This window comes from Talpa occidentalis, unplaced genomic scaffold (assembly GCF_014898055.3).
Source record: "Talpa occidentalis isolate TD23 unplaced genomic scaffold, MPIMG_talOcc4v2.1 talOcc4.5, whole genome shotgun sequence".
In the NCBI taxonomy this organism is placed as follows: Eukaryota; Metazoa; Chordata; class Mammalia; order Eulipotyphla; family Talpidae; genus Talpa; species Talpa occidentalis.
This window is the reverse complement of record NW_023604861.1, coordinates 68,763,798-68,784,785: the sequence shown is the minus strand read 5'-3', so window position 1 is coordinate 68,784,785 and position 20,988 is coordinate 68,763,798. Positions and strand designations below refer to the sequence as shown.

The window sequence follows — 20,988 nt, the reverse complement described above, 5'->3', positions numbered from 1 at the left end:
GGTATTTGCTCCACTTTCAAATCATTCAGGAATTAAAATGATGAAATCTATAGTTCTATTTGCAAGTGTTCTTAATTGTGATTAACTCCATGAATGATGTTCGTTTTTAACAGGGGTTCCCTAGTTAGAACTGCTTAATTAGAACCACAGGGCTGGGACCGGGGAGTCTGAATTAGGAAAATGCTCTCCTGAGGGAGCAACCTGGTCAGGCAGGCTTGGGGACCACCCATTCCAGAATCCATTTCTTTGTGTAACTCCAACCCTCTCCCGTCCATCCTTCCCACATACACACCCTGAACATTATAAACATAAAACCAATACCAAGCCCTGAGGAAGTGAAAAGGAAAGGGGGATTGGTTACAGGCTGATTTCAAAGCTTTAATAAGAAAACATATGGAACTATGATCTGATTACTGTTTTCCCCCTTTCTGATGAGTTTTTATTCACCCAGAAAAGTCCATCAGACTTTATCAAAGGGGGAGAAGAGGAAGGAAAAGCAGAAAGAACACAGCCACTGAGGAGACATGACTGTTAGGACATTTGTTTGAAGAGTAACCTGACACTCCCAAGTATTTCTTGCACTTCAAATTTTAATTGAAAAGCATGAGCATGAAATACTTCATGCATGCACCTCGAGGAACAATCAGTGATCAGGCCAAAGATGTTTGTCTCCTAAGAGGTCAGAGGTGTGCACTGCAAACCCAAATGGCTGTGGGATTCTGGGCAAGGCTCCCCTGTGTCTTTCTACTTAAGGTATCGGAGTTAGACTATGACCTCCAGAGTACCTTTCAGCTTATAAAGCTTATATACTCAGAACCTTCTCCTCAAGTATAACAAACCCATAAAAATCATCAATTCGAAACAAACATGGCTTTTTTGCATTTTCCTCTTGAAAACCGTATCTTCACATCCCAAAGGAGAATGGATAGTGGAAACAGATCTCACACACGTCATAATCCTAAGTAACCTCTAAAAATATTTGGTAGTACATGCCATATTCTGATGAAGTTCAGAGATCTGAAGCTAGTAACCTAGCATCAACCACAATCTATTCCTCTGCCTCTGAAAACTGAGTTAAGCAGAGACCGGTTTTAAGTGGGGACCTGGGATATAGGCCTGAAATCCCTCTTTAAGAAAAGCCCAAATTTTCAGGGGTCAGCAAAACCATGGGAGGAGGGCAGCTGGGGGTGATACACTCTGCACATGTGTTTCTGAGATGAGGTTTTAACCTGGTTCCTGGGAGGAAGGCCTGGTCCCTTACCTGAAAGCGCAGGATGATGGTCCAGATGAGGCCAAGGGTCAGTCGGTGGTTTCCATCCACGATGTCATGGGACCCCATGTTCTCCAGATGGACTCTCTGCTCCTTCAGGAACTGAAGGGCCTTATCCACATTCTCCAGACAGTGGATGCGCATTCGTCCCTTGGTAGGTTTAGGCTAGAAATGGGGGAGCACAGGTGAGAAGAGATCCTCCAAAGCGAGCAGAGGCAGGTTCAGAGCTCCTACCTGAAGAGCTAACACGTGCCCCTCCATGCAACATTCACCCACCCAAACCAAGACACTATAAAACATGTGCTTGCTCAATCCAAAGGTAGTATTTATCTAAGAGTCTTAGAAAAATTTACTTAAGGGATGGTAACTGATCACTCCTTAGAGGTTTGTTTAATCATGGAGGCTATACAATTTACAAATGAGCATAGAAGCTGCAAGTTTAGGAGAAAAGGAAACCCAATTTTTATAAAGAATTTCAAAGCTATAGCTGCCATCCATACAATTTTTTTGCAGAAGCACAGCAAAATACCTCTGAGGATCTTCTGGCTATATTAAAATGTAACAACAGGTTTGAAATTTGCCAGGTTGGGTCACTTGCCAAGGTTGGCTCAAAATAAAAAAGTATACCCAATCAGGAGGAATTTTTTAAGTGGTGATTTTGTTGAGTATGATAGGAAGGGAGTTGAGTAAATGGATGTGACTTACTGAAAAGAAAGGATAAAGGAGAGAAAAATTAGCATACAGTTGAACCTGAACAACAAGGTCTAAACTGCACGGGTCCACTTGCACAGGGCTTTTTTACAACTCCCCCCTCTGCCTTCCCACCAGCCTACTCAATGAGAAGATGATGAGGATGAAGACCTTTATGATCTACTTAGACTTTTCTCTAGCTTACTTTACTATAGAAATACAGTGTACAGTACATAATGTAGAGAACACACGAAATATGTGTTAACAGAGTGGTTATTGGTAAAGTTTCTAGTCAATAGCAGGCTATTAGCGGAGGAATTTGGGGGAGTTGAAATTTATATACAGATTTTTAAAATTTATTTTTATTTGTTTATGCATATAAGAACTGGGGTGTGGGCCAAAGGTGTAGGAGGTGAGAAGATTCACCAGAGACAGAGCGGAGAACAGAACAGGAGGATGATCTACTGAAATACACTGCTGAGGGGAGCAGCAGGCGAGACAGGAGAGGTCTGCTGTGCCATATGTGGATTATCTCCCTGGCTGGGGATCTAACTCAGGTCATAGTGCTGCGACTTAACCCCTAGGACACCAGGGAGGCCCTGTTGTTTAATTTTAATACCCCAACATTTCTTCCTTTTACCCAGTTCTGTCAAAATCCAAAAAGGGTCCTTGGAAAGTGAACATTTAAATAAGCAATGCAAAAGATTCACACACACACAATTCTCAAGTCCCAAAGGTCTCCATTATTACTATGTCAAGAGCAAGTCCAAGCCCTCTGCTGCCAGCTCCATAGTTCCACTTACTTCCTGTCATCATTGCCCATCATTGTTGCCCCCTCTAGCAGAGGCTGCAGTTTGGGTTGCTCTCACCACTTTGCAAAGACACCCTGGGCTGTATAGTCCCCACCAGCCACGATGACTTGGTGCTGCAGTCCTTCCTTCCCAGCATCTCCTTGGCCATTTCACCACACTCCTGTCACCTTTCAAGGCTTGGGTCAAGGTACATCTTTCCTTCCAGGAGACATGTGTAACTACCCCAGAATTCTCACAAGTTGCCCTTTCCCCCAAATGCTACACATTCATAATCTAAATGTTCAGGGAGTGATCATATTCTATTTTCTATTTTTACTGCTATTTCATGTCTTGCTCTTATTACTTCCAGCTAGAATACTGGCTTCTTGAGAGCAGGGGATGACCTCTGTACTTTTGTTCTATTCCCAGTGGTCTCTGGTTTGGTGAGGAGTATACGTTCTGTACAAGGTGAACTAAAGGAAACACCCTAGGTGGATGGGGCACGGTGTGTGCATTGAGCTGGCCTTAGAGAAGAAAGGCAGGCAGTTGTGCAGCGAGCAGGATACATCCAGCAAGGGCGCAACCCACTTTCCTCTCTGCAGTTGAGAACTCAGTTATTTGCTAGATGGAAAAGGTCTGAAGGGAAGATGACTTAGTAAGTGGCCATTTTAGGTCTGCCTTGTCTTGGATTATTATTTTTCTCCCTGACTTTCTCTTTTAAAAATAAAACTAGCAAGCATAGAAGAATGTGTTTTGATCTGAGGAAAAAAGAATGCAACCAGAGGCCTTACCGCACATAAGTGAAAGATTGTCTTTTCAAATAGAAGCAATGGAAAAAGAAATGTCTCCAAAAGTCAAGCTTTTAACACTATTATGGTAGCTTTAAGTCCCAAGACCCAAAAAAGCATTTTCTCTTGAGAAATTTCACAACTATCTTATGTGGGAAATGCTAGGATTTTATTTACTTATGTCAAGTGATACCATTATATCAAAATTAAGCACTTTAATGAGGTAAGAAAAATGATGAATATAAAATAGAAAGGGGGTGGGGTTCCATGATTGACTGTATTAAGAGTAACACTGTACCCTCTCTTTCAAAGTTATGCTCACCAGTCTCCCCAAGAGAGCCACTGGACCAACAGCATTATGCTCCTCCCCTCAGATGGAGAGATGTGTGCATAACCATGGTGTCCCTGGTGAGGAGAGAAGGCCAGCTATCCCCCAGGTAAGCAGCCACCGAACTGTGCATCTGGTTCTCACATGTGCACTTAAAGAGTTCCTCTGACACCCCACCAATAAGTGGTCCTCTCAGAATGCTAAGAAAAGTGACCACTCACAGCAGCTCCTTATTCTCTGATCCAGGTGGCTTCTGGATTGAATGTGACTCTTGGTCAAAGCTTTCTTTGAAGTTGAAAGATGGGCCTTTACTGCCTCTAGGTAGGTATGGTGTAAAGGGCTTCTGACATTTCTTTTTGCTGTTGAGGTCTTCTCCTCAAGCTCTTCTCAGTGATTGGGTGCCAACCAGTGGGACTGTGATGGAAATAGCACAGGTGGGTGGACCACTAAAATACTGTCTTCATGCCGAACATGACAGAGCTGTGAGGAGAGGGGCATTCCATCTGCAAAGAGCATTCTCGGAAGCCTACCTCTCAGAGGCCAGGAAAGGATATTTCTTACTTAAGGGAGAGAGGAAATGAGTGGATGGAATCAGGAAGTAAGGAGAAGAACAAGGAACAGATTGGGGGCTGTGGGCATCCACCGGCTCCATCAGGCATAACCACTCTTCTTTCAGACATTTTCTTGAAGAACTGAAATCTCAAACAAACACAACTCCAAACAAATACATTCCAAGCTTCTCTCTACAAATCTCTGTGGAATGTGTATGGGTTTCCATATGAATATGGGGTACAAGCATGGTGGGGGGGGGCGACTGTGAAAGGGGCCTACTTGCCTGAAAGTTAAGGAAGGCTAGTACCATACTACAGGGACCCTCAGGTGATAGTGACCAGCTATGCCAGAGGAGCAAAGAATGGTTCACTGCAGCCCTGGCTGCCACTGAAGTTCCCAGCAAGCACTGGCCTCCCAAAACTATAGCTCATGAGACGAAGGAAGGCATGGAGATAAAAATGGCAGACAAGCCTCTTCAAGTGAATGATCAGACACTTTCAAATAGTTACAAGAAAAAAAACAATTCTTACCAATTTCTAACAGTCAGGGAAAATGGGAAATTTTCAGGACCCCTCCCCTTCCAACAAGTCTCCCAAAACCAAACCAAGATTTTAAGATATCTGCTTTTCTACCCCGAAAAGTTTGTTTTTCCCAATTTCCAATTGTTCCTGACCTTTCTATCTCTTAAGACATCAAACATGAGCAAAACAGATATACACAATATATTCTGGTGGGCAATTCAGTGTAGAAGATTCTGATTTTAACACGCTCATATTTAAATTATAATTTCTAAGAAAACCACTGTCTTACTCTTCAAGGATGTAACCACAAAAATGGGGGTAATATTGATATAGTTATCTCAAAGGGCTGTTACATAAATGAAATGGTACAATAATCATCCTGGGGTTTTCACATGCGCAGTGTCTATCAGCAAAGGGCATCTCAAGTATTTTTATCATAGCAATTCTCCTGGCAAAGGGGCATACCTCTCCCTGTCCCTATGCCACCTGGGTCCCCATTTACTTAGAAATAACATACCCCTCTATAGCAATGAGAAGTGTTTAAGGTCCAGATAGAACTCTTCAACTAAGAGACAGAAAAGCTGATATACATCAACTGAAAAGCAAGTTTAAAAACAGAAGAGTCTGTGCCCAGTAACAGTGATGATGACATTAAATTTATAATTCTAACACCCCAAATTAAATTCTGGACCAAAATGAAAAGAAAAGGTGGTAGAGAAAAATGTAGCTGCTTGGTGTCACAGAGGAAGGGGAGTTGGGATGAAAAAGGAGGTAAAATACCCAAACCCTGACAGCACCTGGAGCTTCCATACCTATACTACCTCAATGATACAAAACTGATGGGAAAGCATGTATGTGAAGTATGATTAACAGAGAATTTAAATGTCATCATCAGTGTGATATAGCTAGTGATTCTAACTAGGCCAACTATTGCACACTAAGTTATTAGATTTGCTTTTATCACCTCACTAAACTACCTTCACATTTTTCAAAACACTCCTGTATTTTTTAAAAAAGATTTTATTTATTTATACAATAACTGGGGTACAGGTCAGAGGTGCAGGAGGGTGAGAGAATTCACCAGAGACAGAGTGGGGAGCAGAACAGGAAGACAGACTGAAGACACTGCTGAGGGGGGCAACGGGTGAGGGAGGAGTGGTCTACCATGCCATGTGGGTTTCTCCCAGGCCGGGCCAGGAATCCAACCCGTGCTGCAGAGGCTGCGGACAACTTCACAGCGCAGCACTCAACCTGCTGCGCCACCAGGGAGGCCCAAAACACTCTCGTATTTAATTTCAATTGGAGCTCACTCGTCTTCAGTGGAATATTACCCTTCTTAAACCAAAAGAATAAGACTCAGTGAGGTTAGATAATATATGGGTACACAACATGAGGGGGGAGTAAGAATCGACTACAACTTAACAATGCCAACTTCCAGTCCTGAGTTCTGTTTGCTTCAGAGAGGTGTTCTAAAATGTTTTCAGGCTCTATACTGCAAAGTTTAGGCCATATACAACACAGAGCTCCTAAGATCTAGAAATTCTGGGCTACCACTTATTGAGCAACTGCTGTGTTCACCTGTTAGGTGGTTTGTATTTGTTATCATATTTAACCCTCACAATAACACTGTGTAATAGCAATTACTGTTCTTTCATTTTCATGGATGCAAACACACTGGCTGAGGGAGATGAAGCAATACATGTAGCCCGTTACTGTGTGTGGGCCAGAACCAAAGTTTGTCTCTATGTTACACCAAGAACCAGAACACAGACTATAAGCTACTATAAGTAGCTTTCAATTTTTTATTTTATTTTTTATTTTTTTTAAGATTTATTTATGTATTTATACAAGCACTGGGTACAGTCAGAAGCGCAGGAGGGTGAGAGAATTCACCAGAGCCAGAGCGGGGAAAAGAACAGGCAGACTGAGGAAACACACTGCTGAGGGGAGCAGCAGGCGGCAGGAGAGGTCTGCGCACCATGTGGGACCCTCGCCTGTGGCCGGGGATCGAACCTGCACTGCAGAGGCTGCGGGCAGCTTCACAGCCCAGCGCTCAACCACTGAGCCACCAGAGCTATTTTTATATTACTAATCTCAAAAGGAAGAATACATAACAATGGAAAGAACTAAACACAACAGAACTAAGGGGAGGGGCGTGTCTCTAGGTAATAAACACTACCTTAAGCCTCACCCCCAAGAGAAGCTAATTCTGCCAAGAAAAGCATTTCCTATCCTGTCTCAATTAATTATTACCAAATTCCTAGTGTGACATAGATTTGTTCCCACAGCAACACAGGCTTGTCTGTCCTATGTGTGACTTTCAACGAGGCAGTTTGAAATGTTGTTAGTGCGGACACAAGGATCAATACCACCAGACACATATGTGACTCAGAAACTTCAGGCAAGGAGGCCTGTCCTTGGAGGAAATGCCTCAGAGCTTACTGAGCCTCCTTTAAATCATTTTTACAAGCTTTTCTGCACTCCCACACCATGGACCTTGTTCTGGGTTTTGCTGGCTCTTTTGCTTCCCCTTCCCAAGGTCCCTTTCTGGTTTCAAATCTTTACCAACCATACCTCCATCCCTACATCATTCCAGACCCATTCTCTGACTCCCAATGATGAGTGGGAAAAACAAGGGTAAACAACCACCTCTGGCATCTGAAAATTTAATTCTAATTGCTTATTAGAGCAGCTAGTCCAAGGCCGCCTCTGAGAAGGGCATTGTGCCCTGGGGCAAGTTCTCTAGCAAGGCCCTCAGCCCTTAGAGAGGAATGAAGGGGCTGGATGGCTCCTCCCAAGTCCACTTCTCAGCCAGGTACCTGCCAAGTCTTGAGTTTGGGTCAATTACACCCTGCAGGGCATCAGGATTTGTGGAACTACACAATAATCACAATGTTAGGCATTCTGTCAGAGTCTAGAGATGGAAAATAGAAAACAAAGGCTTCCAAGAGCTGATTTGGCCCTCTTGAATATAAGAGGAAGACTTAAGGGAGGTTTCCTGGCAGGGTGTTCTGGGAATCCCTCCTACCCCCAATCTGGGTTACCAGGTTCTACCCTGGTTAACCCCACTTCCTCTGACTGTCTCCATGGATAGCCAAAGCAACCTGAAGCCACCTGGTGACAGCTCTTCAAGGTTGAGGTGCTGGCAGGTAAAAAGAGCACCAGTCCTGGGATTAGGGAGAAGCTAACTCTCGGTCTAGTTCTGCCTCTACCACATGCCCGGGGATTGGCCGCCCACCACTTACTGTCTCTGAGTTAGAGCATCTATGAAATGTAAGGATTTAACTTGGTGGCCACTATACTTTCAGTTAAAAAATTTGATCTTTCTGTACCATGGTGGAAGACTCACTAGCAGGCAGGTGAAATTCTCAAGTCCCTCCTACTTGATCTATTTCTTGTTCAGAGAAGGAGAAAAATAGAGAAAAGGCACTAACTTCTCTGGTCTCTGTATACCAGTAAGACAGATATTTAAGACATTTACTTACGTTTTTCTTTTTATTAAAAATAGGTTATCAACACACACAGACACACACACACACACACACACACACACACACACACACACACACACACACACCCCTTTACCTAATACTGAGGGGTAGGATGGGGAGTGCTATTTCCAAAATCTCCTCTAACATGATATGCAGCCACACTCATTTCATAAGAAGTTCTCAAACTCCTCCCTACACATCAAACTTTGAGGTTAACAAGAGCATAAATGATGCAACCTAATTAAAATCAACCAAGATCCAACACACTGTGTTTCACTGATTCCTGCCTGTCTCATCCCGTTGAGACCCACTCGCGCAGAGTATTTTCTCCTTATCACGATTCAGTGGGAACAGGAGACCTGGGCTGCAGTCCAAGGTCTATTACTGCTAAGAGAAACTGGCCTTGGGCAAGTCATTGGTCACTCTGTTTATTCTATAGAGGAGTTAACAGAAGTGCAGCCACATTAGATTGTGAGAACCAAACGAGATGATGTGTGTGGCACTTCTCTGTAAACACTGAAAGAGATATATACGGAAGTTACTACCACCCTCACTCCTTCCAAAAACAAATTCCAGATTGTTGAGCATGTTTTCCCTGCACCGGTTCCTGACACACCTCGCAAATGCAAATGCACTCTTCACTCTTCCTCACATCTGGCACTGACTTCAATATTCTCTGTCTACCCCCACCTGGATACAAGAAGATCCAGGTAGAGCCCCACTCACTTCCAGGGTTTCTTGACACCCCATCCAGAAGGGTGTTCCCCTTCCTGAACCCTATGGCTTTGGGGCCATTCATTCAGACTTTATCACAGGATACCCTTACTGTTATTTTTATTCATTTTTTGCATTTGTGCAACAGCCAGACCACTATTTTTAGAGGGGAGGGTGTTCCTCTGTGGCAAGCTGCTTAGAACAAAAGTAAATTCTCTCACACAGATGATATTACAAAAAACTGGGTTTGTGGCTGGTCTATAAAATCCTGTCTCAACAACTATACATGCCAGTGGGGGTCTCCTGACAAAAGTCTAGTGTGAAACTCAGAGCAACTGAATGTGGATTTAATGCTTAATAAATGTCATGGTAAATCTGTATTTTTCACCAAGAAAAAAAAAAATCTGTTTTTTGTTGCTTTCTCTTCTTTCAGATTAACAAGGCTAGAAGAATATCAGGAAATCATGAAGCAACCAAAACCCAGTGATACCTGTGAATGAAAATGGCAGGGTTGGGGGAAGGCAAAGGTGTTTAGAAAACCTTATCTACTCTCCATTGGAGGGAAGGTTCAGTCTGGCAGAAGCAAAGCAGAAAACTGGCCATATTAACTAAAATCATCTGCTGAGGCCCATGGAAGGACAGTGACAAGCACAGGCAAATGTTCAATGCAGGTACTGGGACCTGGGACTCCACTTCACCATCAAGTCCAGGCCTGATGATCCCATGCCAGAAACCCCACTCCCTCCAGATGTTAATGCTGCAGGGAAGATTAGAAGTCCCCTTCTAATATGGTTCTGGGATCTGGGGCCAATGACAAAGTGACCAGCACAGATTCTGCATCTCCCCCCTACTTCCACCTCTTTGGTAGATGCTAAAGTCAAGGGTGGGTCTACATTTTTCAGGGAATTTAAAAGCAAGGCCGTTAGAGAGTAACAATCCACAGTGATTTCAGTCATTGGAGGGCAGCTATGCTCACCATTATACCACCAACCCTGATTTCCATTATTGGAAAGTTATTCCAGTTATTGGAGAGGAATGTCCTTCTTTGTCATCAACCCAATCCCAATCAGCTGCAACTTTCTGACTCAACCTTATTGCTCCATGAGCTGACAAAACCAAGCAGAGAGAGGGCTGCTTCTGGATGGGGATCCTGCCCAAGCCAGGACCAGAAATGGGGATTTGTGCCTTTGGATGTTCCCCACACTGTATCAGAATCACATGCCTTAAATAATCTAAATGCTGATGTAAAACCTCAATTTTAACTCAGATTTTATCTAGCCAAAATTTAAGGCAGGGTTATATGAAAATATCTCAATTTTTTTTTTTTTTTTTTTTTTTTTTATAGAGGCATGCTTTATTTATTTGTTTGCTGGTTTGTTTGTTTTTTGTTTATACATGCACTGGGTACAGTCAGAAGCGCGGGAGGGTGAGAGAATTCACCAGAACCAGAGCGGGGAGCAGAGCAGGCAGAAGGACCGAAGTACACTGCTGAGGGGAGCAGCGGGCGGCAGGAGAAGTCTGCACGCCATGTGGGACCCTCCTCTGGTGGCCGGGGAGCAGCCGGGGATCGAACCGGCGCCGCAGAGGCCGCGGGCAGCTTCGCAACCCAGCGCTCAACCGCTGCGCCACCGGGGAGGCCCCTCAATTTTTTTTTTTTAATAAATCAGACAAATTAAGTCCTTTGGGGACATAATTTGAGGGATGAACTGGCTGGAAGAATCTATTTATCTTAATGAAGTATTAATACATTTAGATACCAAAGTCCTTCAAAACATTTACCTACTACTTACTGCCTAGCTGGTGCTAAGTGCCAATGCTAAAATACTGACTGTGATGCAGCTCCAAATGGAGTGCAAATGTTCACGTTCCCCGTGGATGTGGATCACTGGTGCAGAATGCCCACCGCTGACTGAATGTGATGAGACATGTTTCAAAGTGCACATTAATCTACTCAGACCCGGACATGCTAACCGGTTTTGGAATCTGAACTTGGAAGGATCCTTTGGGGTGAGGAGAGCCCTCTCTGGAGCTTCTCTCCTACAAGAAAGGGTATCTAACACAAGTCCCCTGTAGCCTCTGCAACCAGCTGCAGAAAGGTGAACTAAATACACCACAGGGACAGAAAAGCTGAAAGTCTCCAGCCCAAACAAACAAGAGTTTTATCTCACAATATCTATGGTATCCTTATTTTCTGGAATAAGATGATTAATCAGACCACTCAACTTATTATAAGGATTGGCTGTGAGGAATGGATAATTAAAGGAAAGGCACTTGGGTAGTGTACCTAATTTTAGACACTGACTACCTAAGAGGCTGTGGTGCCTAGCATGTCCTTCTCTATCTCAACACTCTTAGGTTTCTGGGTAACTGCAAAAAATTGAAAAAATTAACAAACCCAAAATTATTGCCTGCAGGAAACAAAAGAGGAGTGGGAGTAAGTGTCCACACACAACTAAGAATTATATACTTTGTGGTTGCTTTTTTCTCCCTATTAATATTTTTGTTGCCCTGTCCAGAATTAAATGGATGGGATATCATTTACCATGTGAACATTACCAAAGACACGATCTTCTTCATGTAAAAGGATTGAGGACCTTCAAAGGCGAACAATTTACTCCCTACAGCCTGGAAAATAGAACCCTACTGGGGAAGAAAATGTTCAAACTAATTTCTACCCATGTGACCTTAAATGATTTTTTAAAGCTACTTTCAAAACAATATTCATAAAATAAACCAATAAACAATTATACTAGGCTAAACATTGGAAGGGGAGAAAAAGAACGAGAGGTGGGGAAGAGTCTGGTTATTGAAAGTATATTTTAAGTTACATGTCAAGATAATTCTGGCCAGCTCTCAAGTCATGCTTCAAAAAATAAGTTAAAGTGCAATAAATGACGAGCCCTTGCCTGCCCCACATAGGTCCACTGTGCCATGCTCACCCTATGAGCCACCATCTCGACTACTGGCGTGGTCGTGGGTGAGAGCCTCCTTTATCTCTCTAGATTGTCTAGTCTGACCCACAAACTCTCAAAGAAAATGAAGCTACCAGATTTGCATGCTCACTGAACAAAGGGCAGGGGAAAACACTCAGTATGAGTAAGATAAGGCTTCATTATTTTTCAGAGGAGGATCAGGGAGGATCAGGGAGAGGGAAAACTGACTGCCCTTTTATCCAGGCTCAGAAGAAATTTTGTCCGTGGTCTAATAATAGAGCAGGGTACAACCCTGTCCCTTGCCTGTGGCCAGAGGTGTGTGGGGAGGTTTGCACAAAGACCCACTGCATCTGTCAAGTTACAGGGTGGAGATCATGTTTAAAAATAAGGTTTCCTAGCAGCCCCGCCAACCACCAGCATCATATTTTCCTGGTGATGTCACTACAGATGTGGGCTCTCTCCCTGGGCGTCAGCTTTTGGCTTGGCCCCACCACCACCTATGAAACTGCGTGCGCTCTGGTGGAATACAGCATCCACTTTCAAACGAAAGCGAGACAAAACCTGTTGGGTCAGTTGTAGTGACTGGTTTAAACTTCTTTGAATTAATGTTCATAAACAAAAGTCCTATTAGAGACAGCATGGTAGCTCTGCAAAGTGGAAACAGATAGTATTTTTACAGTAGGCTGACAACAGCCCTGTTCAAAAAGTGAGTTAATTCATCACAAGCTCCTAGTTTCCAAGGAGATGACAAAACATCAGCCTTTCCCTCCACCCCCAAAATAAAGTGTGCAGGAAGAAAAGTAAAACACTACTGACACCACTGAATTCAATTCCTGCCACCTTAAAATGGCAGTTGAGATTTTCCAGAGAATCAGTAAGACAAATCTAAATTATTCCATGATCTTGTAGGAAACAGTGTCCAAGAGTGGCCCTTCAATTTCCTGTTTAACGGGGAAACCAGCAAGATCTTTCCGATCAGAGGTAGTATCATGCAAATTACCAGAACACGGCTACTTTATTGTAGTTCAAGAACATCACCCAGACACTCAGAATGTTATAATGGAGGTATCGAGATTCTCCTTCTCGACAATATCAGCCATAAATTGCAGAATTCAGCAGGAGACAAGTCCACATGTGATTTTTCAAAAATCTTTTCACACCTACGGTGGAAGACACTTAACAACATTGATACTCACCAGCCTCTCTCCAGAAAGGACCTCCAGCAGCTTGATGAGCATACGTCCATCTCGAAGGTCAGTGTATAGGTCTGTGATGCGACAAGACACGCGGGCGAGGTGGGAGTTGACCCACTTGGTAAAGGTCTTTTTCTGCACAGCTTCACGCTCATCTGCAAGCAGAGGAGAATTCACTTTACTTCCAACCACAGAGGTGGGGTTGTGCTCACAGGATCACAGGACCCCAGCCCAAGGAAGAAGAGGAAAATTAATGAAACCTCTGCTTAGCTCTTCATAAGTACAACCAACTCTTTGGGAACACAGGAATTCTATCAGCAACAGTGGAGCCCCTCAGTGTCACAACAGCAGGATATCCTATGCTCTCATTCATTTCACGTTCTTCCATCTTTGCTGAAGGGACAGCAGGATGCCGTACGTCACAGTGGGGTCTAGTCCATAGTCCTGCCCAGTAATACCTTATTTGATTGGTAAAGTTTCTAATGTGTATGTTAGTATATAGAAGGACATAGTGTAGAAAAGCTCAGGAGACAGCAAGAAATTGCTTTCCTCATGAACAGAGCAGAGCCATCACCTGAGAAGATAAATTCACTCATGACCTTGATTTGCAATGACCCTTTTACCTGCTCAGTCACACGCTTGCTCCATGAGCAACAGAAAAATGATAGGCAAGGTGATAGAGTGTAAAGAGATTTGGCCGGAAACTGGAAGAGCTGCTCACGGATCCAAAGTTTCACCAAAAATTTGCAGACGCTGGGCTCAGGAGCTATAAAAAAGTAGACAACTATCACCTCCAAACTCCAACCTTTTGATGGCAGGAACTGCTAGTTTATAATCTGAAGTGTGGTGGTTGCATGTTTAAGTCATCCAGGAAACAATATTAAGTTCTTCAAGCCTTGGTGATCAAGCTCTAATTCAGAGCATAAAATGGCCAGAATTGACTCAATCTTCTTGCTTCTGCAAAATGTGCTGAAGACTTTCAACAGAGACCCACAGAAAGTGCCCAGGACCCACACATTCATACTCACCCACTTTCCTTCACAGAGCTACCCTCCTGTCAGTTACTTCCCCACCTCTAGTTCTACCATCATGAGTTTGGGCTGAAAGAACCTCAAGGCTGCCTCCTTCCAGTGCAAACTCAAACCCACCAAGACACTTACACATGAATCAACAACAAACAAATGAAGCAGACCCAGACAATGGTTTATGTATTTAAGCCCCACTGAGTGATAACTGAAAAGCCACCCTTGCTGATGGGGCATGTGCCAGATGGCCTGGGAGTACTGGCCAGAGCATTCTAGAAGTCTACCTGGAAGGTTTTACTGAGTTCTTCACTCACCCCCACCATGGGGAGGGAGGAGGCAGAGACTACAATGGATGAGCCGTTACTGCTACCAACCTGGCAGGTGAGGCCACTGGAACACCAGCCAAGATAGTCAGCCACCTGCTACAGTCAGCTGCTCCTCCAGGGCCAATCTTTCCCTAAAGGAACAGCCCATCCATCCAGAGGGAGAGAAGGGCCTTTCCCTAGAACAAATGCCAACCAGAAACAGACAAAGGATCAGAGAGGACAAGAATGAGGGAACAAGCACATGGCAGTGAGGGGCATGCCACAGACAGAAAGGGGAACTGCACTGCTATCATCATAGTATGTCATATAGAAAAGACAGCATGCATTATTAATCACACAATCACCATGATGAATGGTAACTTTATATACAGAAAGTTGTATTTTTTTAACCTGAGTTTGGCTTTTTAGATAGAGTAGGACCAGGACAGAACATACTAGACAAATTAAGCTTCACTTAGGTACATTTCCCAAATGATAAGCAACTCCCAGTTTGGATGTATTTAGGGTTACCCTTTTTTTTTTTTTTAAACAAAGACCTTATATGTGCTACACTGAGGTTGGAAATGTCTTTTATATAAAGACTTGGATAGCTATCCTTGGGTGTTAATAAAGGAGTTGTGGCTCAAAGTCACTACCACACCCATCCTATCAAGGGAACAGGATCAAAATGAAAACCTGCTTAGATTAGGGTATTTCTAAATAAACAAGCACAAAATGTGTCACCAGCCAACTGTCACTCCTTGGGTAAAGCTCAAATTAAAGAGACACCTCTGGTTTTTTTCCAGTTCTGAATTAACAGCTTTCTTTACAAGGAGATTCTGAGGATTTGCTTCAAGAGACTATAATAAATGCTCTCCCACAGCACCCAGTCCTGAAAGTTACAGCCCACCCCCAGCGCTCCTCCCTGTGAAGAGACAGGTCACAGATGGGAGCAGAGAGAACTGAAGACAGAGCAGGCTGAGGGTCTATGGACAGGGGGCTACTGTCCTCAGAAACTCCAGGAAGAGGGAGGAAAGAAGAGGAAGAAAGTTTAAAACATGAAAGAGTGACAGTTCGCTCTCTCGCACTCTCTGCTATTCTCTGTTCTCCTCACAGCTTCGGGGCGGGTAGCATAAGCACAACAGGAAAATCACACAGGGTCTAAGTTCCTCGGGTCCTTGCCATAACACTGAAAAAGGCATAAAAGATTCCATGCAGAGATTGGATCAGAACCAAACCCTTATGACACATAGGGGCAGGATATGGACTCAACAGAGAGAAACAAAGCTTGGCTGGCTTAGCATACCCTGTGTCCTCTACTGGGGGAACACTCGTGAACAACAAACACTTGAGTCTGGAAGGAGGGGGAAAAATTTACCCAGCAGCCTAGCTGAGGACGAAGCCGGGTGTCCTTGGGGACACTGTCCTTTGTTCCACCCTTCCTGGGAAGGCACAATGACATCACCTCTATACTCACAGCCCAGTGACACTGGCCCATCAGACAGGACGCCTGCCTGAGGAGCAGCAGCAGGTCCTTGGCATAGACAATGGAAGAGGGAGCCTGGTTTCCAAGCTCAAGCTGCTGTCCTAGTGCCTAAGCAGTGCGAAGAAGCGGTGGGCGTAGCAGAAGGATTAGCCCACTTCTAAGTTCTACATGTATGAGACAAATTTAGCAATGTGAAAAGGGAATACTTACAAATTCCATATTGATTTGTTTATTTAGACCAATGGTTAACAACTAAAGAATGCTTTTGCTCCCCGGGGGACATTTGGCAATGTCTGGAAGCATTTTTGATTGTTATGACTGGAAGGCAGGTGCTGCTGGTATCCAGAGGGTAGAGATCAGGCACACTGCTAAACCCCCTGCAGCGCACAGGACAGCCCCCTTAATAGAATCACCCAGCCCAAAACACCATGTGGTGAAACCCTGGTTTAGATAATCTGGGGTTATACCAATTGGCAATGGTGGGGTTTCAGACTGCACTCCTCAGAGAGGGATGCAGAATTAGGGTGCCAATCATTATTCTCTTTGCCTACAACAGAGGCTTTTCCATTTTGCTGGTTTACATTTCTTCTCAGAGCCTGTTAATCATGCTTGCATCTCCCCCAAGTAGTGAACACAGCTGACCCTGACATGGGGCAGGTCCCCTCCCTGCCCAGCCCAAAACTCAAGAGGCAGTACCTCCAAGGCACAGGTGCCTCCATAGGTCAGCTCCCTGTGAGTCTCTCAGGTGTCCTTCCCTCCCTCCCCATTCACAATATTTACTTATAGGGGCTTAGCGAAAAGCTGCTCAACCATTAAACGTGAGGAGATGAAGAGCACATCAAAAAGCCTGGCTGCTGCAACTGCTCATTATTACATCGGTTCCTTCTCCTTCCCTTGCACAGCACAGGTCCCATCCACTCAAACCATCCAAGAAACACATGCGTGACCATGGAATCCTATCTTCTCAGGTTGGAACAAGCCTTTAGAAGTCCTCTTTCAAAAGCATAAGTAGTTTTTAAAAAAGCCCTTGTACTACACCTGGAGTTATTTTAAAGCCCCAGAAAGGGAAAAACTATGTTATACATGAAGCAGATTATTAGTTCTATAGAAATAAAACAGCCTGTTTTTTATTTTTTATTGAATAGTAACAACACTCACAAAGCACTTGCTATCTTCCAGGTACCGATCCATGTGCTTTACAATCCTCGTAACTGCTTCATGAGTCAGTAGGGGAACTACTAACTCTCCAGGTGGACAGGCTCCAAAGCTGGGGTTCTCAATTACTCTGCAATAATACCTCTAGCACAACATTTAAATCATCCATAATCTCACCATCCTAACCCACATCCTTTTTTTATGAAAGGGTCTTCTCCATCCCTGGGTAACTCCAACTGCCTCTGTGGCCCATCAAGTCTTGCTCCATCTTTGAAGCTACAGAGAACAGGTCTCCTTACCAAGCCATCTTTGCAATGACCATCACAATGTGGTATGCAGAGTAGAACCCAGAAATAACCACAAAATCTACCAATATGTTGCTGGAACCGTGAGAACCAGAAGTGGTTCCAAGTGTGAAGGTCCAGACAGCTGAATCTGACAGTCCACAGACTCAGAGATGAATCAACCAACCTCTGGGTCAATGAGAACTGAGAAGCAGATGAAAAAACCCAAACTCCAATGAGTGGGGTGAAGTCTATACCAGTTACCGATCCCTGGAAGAAGTGAGTTTTAAGTGAAATTCTACTATGGTGCTCTTTCCTGTACACAGAACTTTGTAAGATGGAACCTCATCTTACAAAGGGTGTAATGACACCCTCATACAAATGAATGGCAATTTATACTTTTTCCAAAGTTCATTATGTCTGCATAGTTCATTATGACCATCAAAGAGGTGGGAAACAGAACAAACCTCCAGCCAAGCCCGAGACTCAATGAGGTTAAGGGTTATTTAGCCACTAGAGGCAACATGACATGTGCTAGGCATCTGTCTTTGGCTGCTGCTCTGTCTCTCTTTTTTTAAAAAAAGATTTATTTATTTATTTATACAAGCACTGGGTACAGTGAGAAGCGCGGGAGGGTGAGAGAATTCACCAGAGCTAGAGCGGGGAGCGGAACAGGCAGAAGGACCGAAGTACACTGCTGAGGGGAGCAGCGGGCGCGGCAGGAGAGGTCTGCGTGCCATGTGGGACCCTTGCCCGTGACCGGGGATCGAACCAGTGCTGCAGAGGCTGCGGGCAGCTTTGCAGCCCAGCACTCAACCGCTACGCCACCGGGGAGGCCCTGCTCTGTCTCTTTTACTGCTCTTTAGGTTAAGAAGGACTAGGACACACAGCCACATATTCTTGTAGTAACAGTCACTGTCTTTTGTTTTTGATAAATAATTTGAAGTTTCAAGACGACGTCTTAAAGATTAGCAGTAGGTATTTACAACAAAAAAACCTTACTTGTTTAATTTAAGCCAAAGGACTTAAACCAATATCCTCTCCATCATCTCCTTCTAGAAGCACATTGCTGACTTCCTTTCTTTTTAGGGAATGACCATTATCAGTATTAGAAGGTTATAATGCATCAGTATTTTTTGAATACTTTTTCTACTGTGGAGAATTTGCTGTAACTGGAAAAATGAACACTAAGCTAGCATGAATAAAGCTACAGGATACAGAAATAGCTTTGATGAACAGAAGGGCATTGTGTCATGGAAATGATTGTACAGCATCTTTCTGTAACACCCTTTGCACAGAGTGGTAAACACAACCATATTCGCCATATGCCACAGATTGGGCTATGGAAAGGAATGGGAGCCATGAATGAAGGAAAGCCTGAAGGCATGGAACATCTTTGGATGGAAAATAAGGGAAATACAGAAATAGGAATTGACAAATGACCTCATTATTTCCCCAAAGACTGGATTTAATACCTGGCTTTAGAGAGCAAATCTTAATCCTACTTTTGAAATAGTCTAACCTTGAGGATACTTTCTATCAGAATCTTCTTTAATCGTACTAAGATAATGGCCCACCTTAAGTAAGAGTTGGCAATCATGTGCAATTCTTCTTTCTATAAACGCATAGCTGAGTTAGGTAAAGACCTGGGTTTATAGTATGAAAGGAGGTATAAAGAAGGCAGCTGGGAAGAAATCAAAAGGAGATAATGAATCAATTATCCCATGAACACATCATCCTCAGGACTGGTTATTTAAGTAGATAATACTGTATAGCAAGCTGAATAAGGATGAATCTGAAATAGAGAGTTTAAGAAGCTCTAATATTTACAAAGTACACACTGTATGCAGAACTCTGTCTAATGAAAGATTTCTTGCTCTCGAAGAGCAATAAATCTATGGTCTTTTATCTTTTTATTAGGTGTCCTGTGTTCTACTCATCTCTCCTCACCTGTAACTGCCTCAAGGGCAATGACCCAATTCTACATCTGTTTAGAACCTAAGTATATGTCTGGCAGTGTGGGTATACAATAAACATTTGTTGAATGAATCAGCAAACTTCCAGCACTTGACAAATTGGTTCTCAATAAATCTTGCTGCTACTCTCACTGGAGCTCCTGGAAAGAAAGAAATTCCAAATCATACTGGTAGGCCCTCATCAGTTAAATGTTATCATTGTAGGGCACTAAAAGTCATTCACAATTGAATTGCTTTTTCTGCAGTTGTCTCTCAATGTCTGGTAAGTGATAAAAATGCAATTTTGTGGTACTGTCTTTCAAATTAAAAGGAGTAAAAAACTGGCCTAAAAAGTAGTTTTTGTTTTGTTTTATATTTGGGAAATTGCCACAACATACCAGTAGAGTGACTCTGTGAAACACACAACGGTGTGTTAACGCTAACATCTTAAACATGACCCAAGAAGACCAAGAGTCACAAGATTTAGTTCATACTAATTGTAACAATTTGTTAATTAAAGCTGAATTCTTGAGTTATTTTTTTAAAATCCTAATTCAAACCCAAAGAATACATTAGGGTGGAGTCCCCATATGTGCCTTAGCTTGAAAAAATAAATAGATCATTTTCCATGAGCAACATGTAAAATATACGGAGCAGGAAACCGGAAACAGGCAGCTGGCTGTATTGATAGTAGAGAATCAAACTGTTATCTTGAGGCAGCAAAAGGAAGGAAACTAATCTTGACCAAAGGTCCTCCCTATGACGGATTAGTCTGGGGGCCTTTACTTTATGCTTGCGATTTGTGTATAAATAGAACTGAGTTAAAATATTTCTTCCTAAAGTTTTAAGTCCCTTCATGGACAAAACACATGTAAACATCTGTTCTAAATGCCTGTGCAACAAATAGCAATTATTTCCTAATGCTTCCAGTCCGACATGCAGACTATAAAACAACTGTGAACTCCATATAACCTTGCACCTAGGTTTACAACAGAGGGGCAGCCCCTGCTTGCAGCTTACAGAGGGTCTTTCTTCCAAGCAGCACAGTCCTGATAATGCCAACAAGGAAACCAAAGCACCACAGGGGAACCTGTGGAAATCTGCCCTAATGAACTGAGAAAGCCAATCTCCAGGGGTCTGACTTGCCTATAGTGGCCATCATCCCAAGGGTCACAATCCACAGAAAGACAAGACTGTGGGAGAGGTAAAGGTTATGTCGGGGATGAACAAATGGGCAGAGGAATACAACAAACTAAGCTGAGAGCTGGGGTGAGAACTACGGTGAATTAAGGAGTGTAAAATGGCAAAACTAGAAGAGAAACCTTAAGTATCTTGAAAAAAAAAAAACAGGATCTTATGAAGAAATATTCAGAAACAGTTCACTGTAACTAGCTGAAAATGGGTTGCCACTTCAACACAGGAAGCAGTATCATGATCTTACTAATCTGCATTCTCGCCTCTACAGGATAGTCCAACAGGGAAAAGTTGGAGGTTGCAGCCAGAGAGA

The 20,988-nt window shown here is 43.3% G+C and overlaps 1 protein-coding gene across 2 annotated transcripts in view; it reads right to left on the bottom strand.

Moving 5' to 3' along the window:
• The window catches only part of SPTBN1 (spectrin beta, non-erythrocytic 1), a 148,275-nt gene that overhangs the window by 56,286 nt on the left and 71,001 nt on the right, over positions 1-20,988 (bottom strand). For both annotated transcript variants that reach the window (XM_054701455.1, XM_037527414.2), the window contains exons 2-3: positions 13,275-13,426; positions 1,262-1,435 (exon numbers count right to left, since the gene is read on the bottom strand). In XM_054701455.1, coding sequence (XP_054557430.1) covers positions 1,262-1,435; positions 13,275-13,426 — 326 coding nt within the window. The remainder of the gene's footprint in view (positions 1-1,261; positions 1,436-13,274; positions 13,427-20,988) is intronic.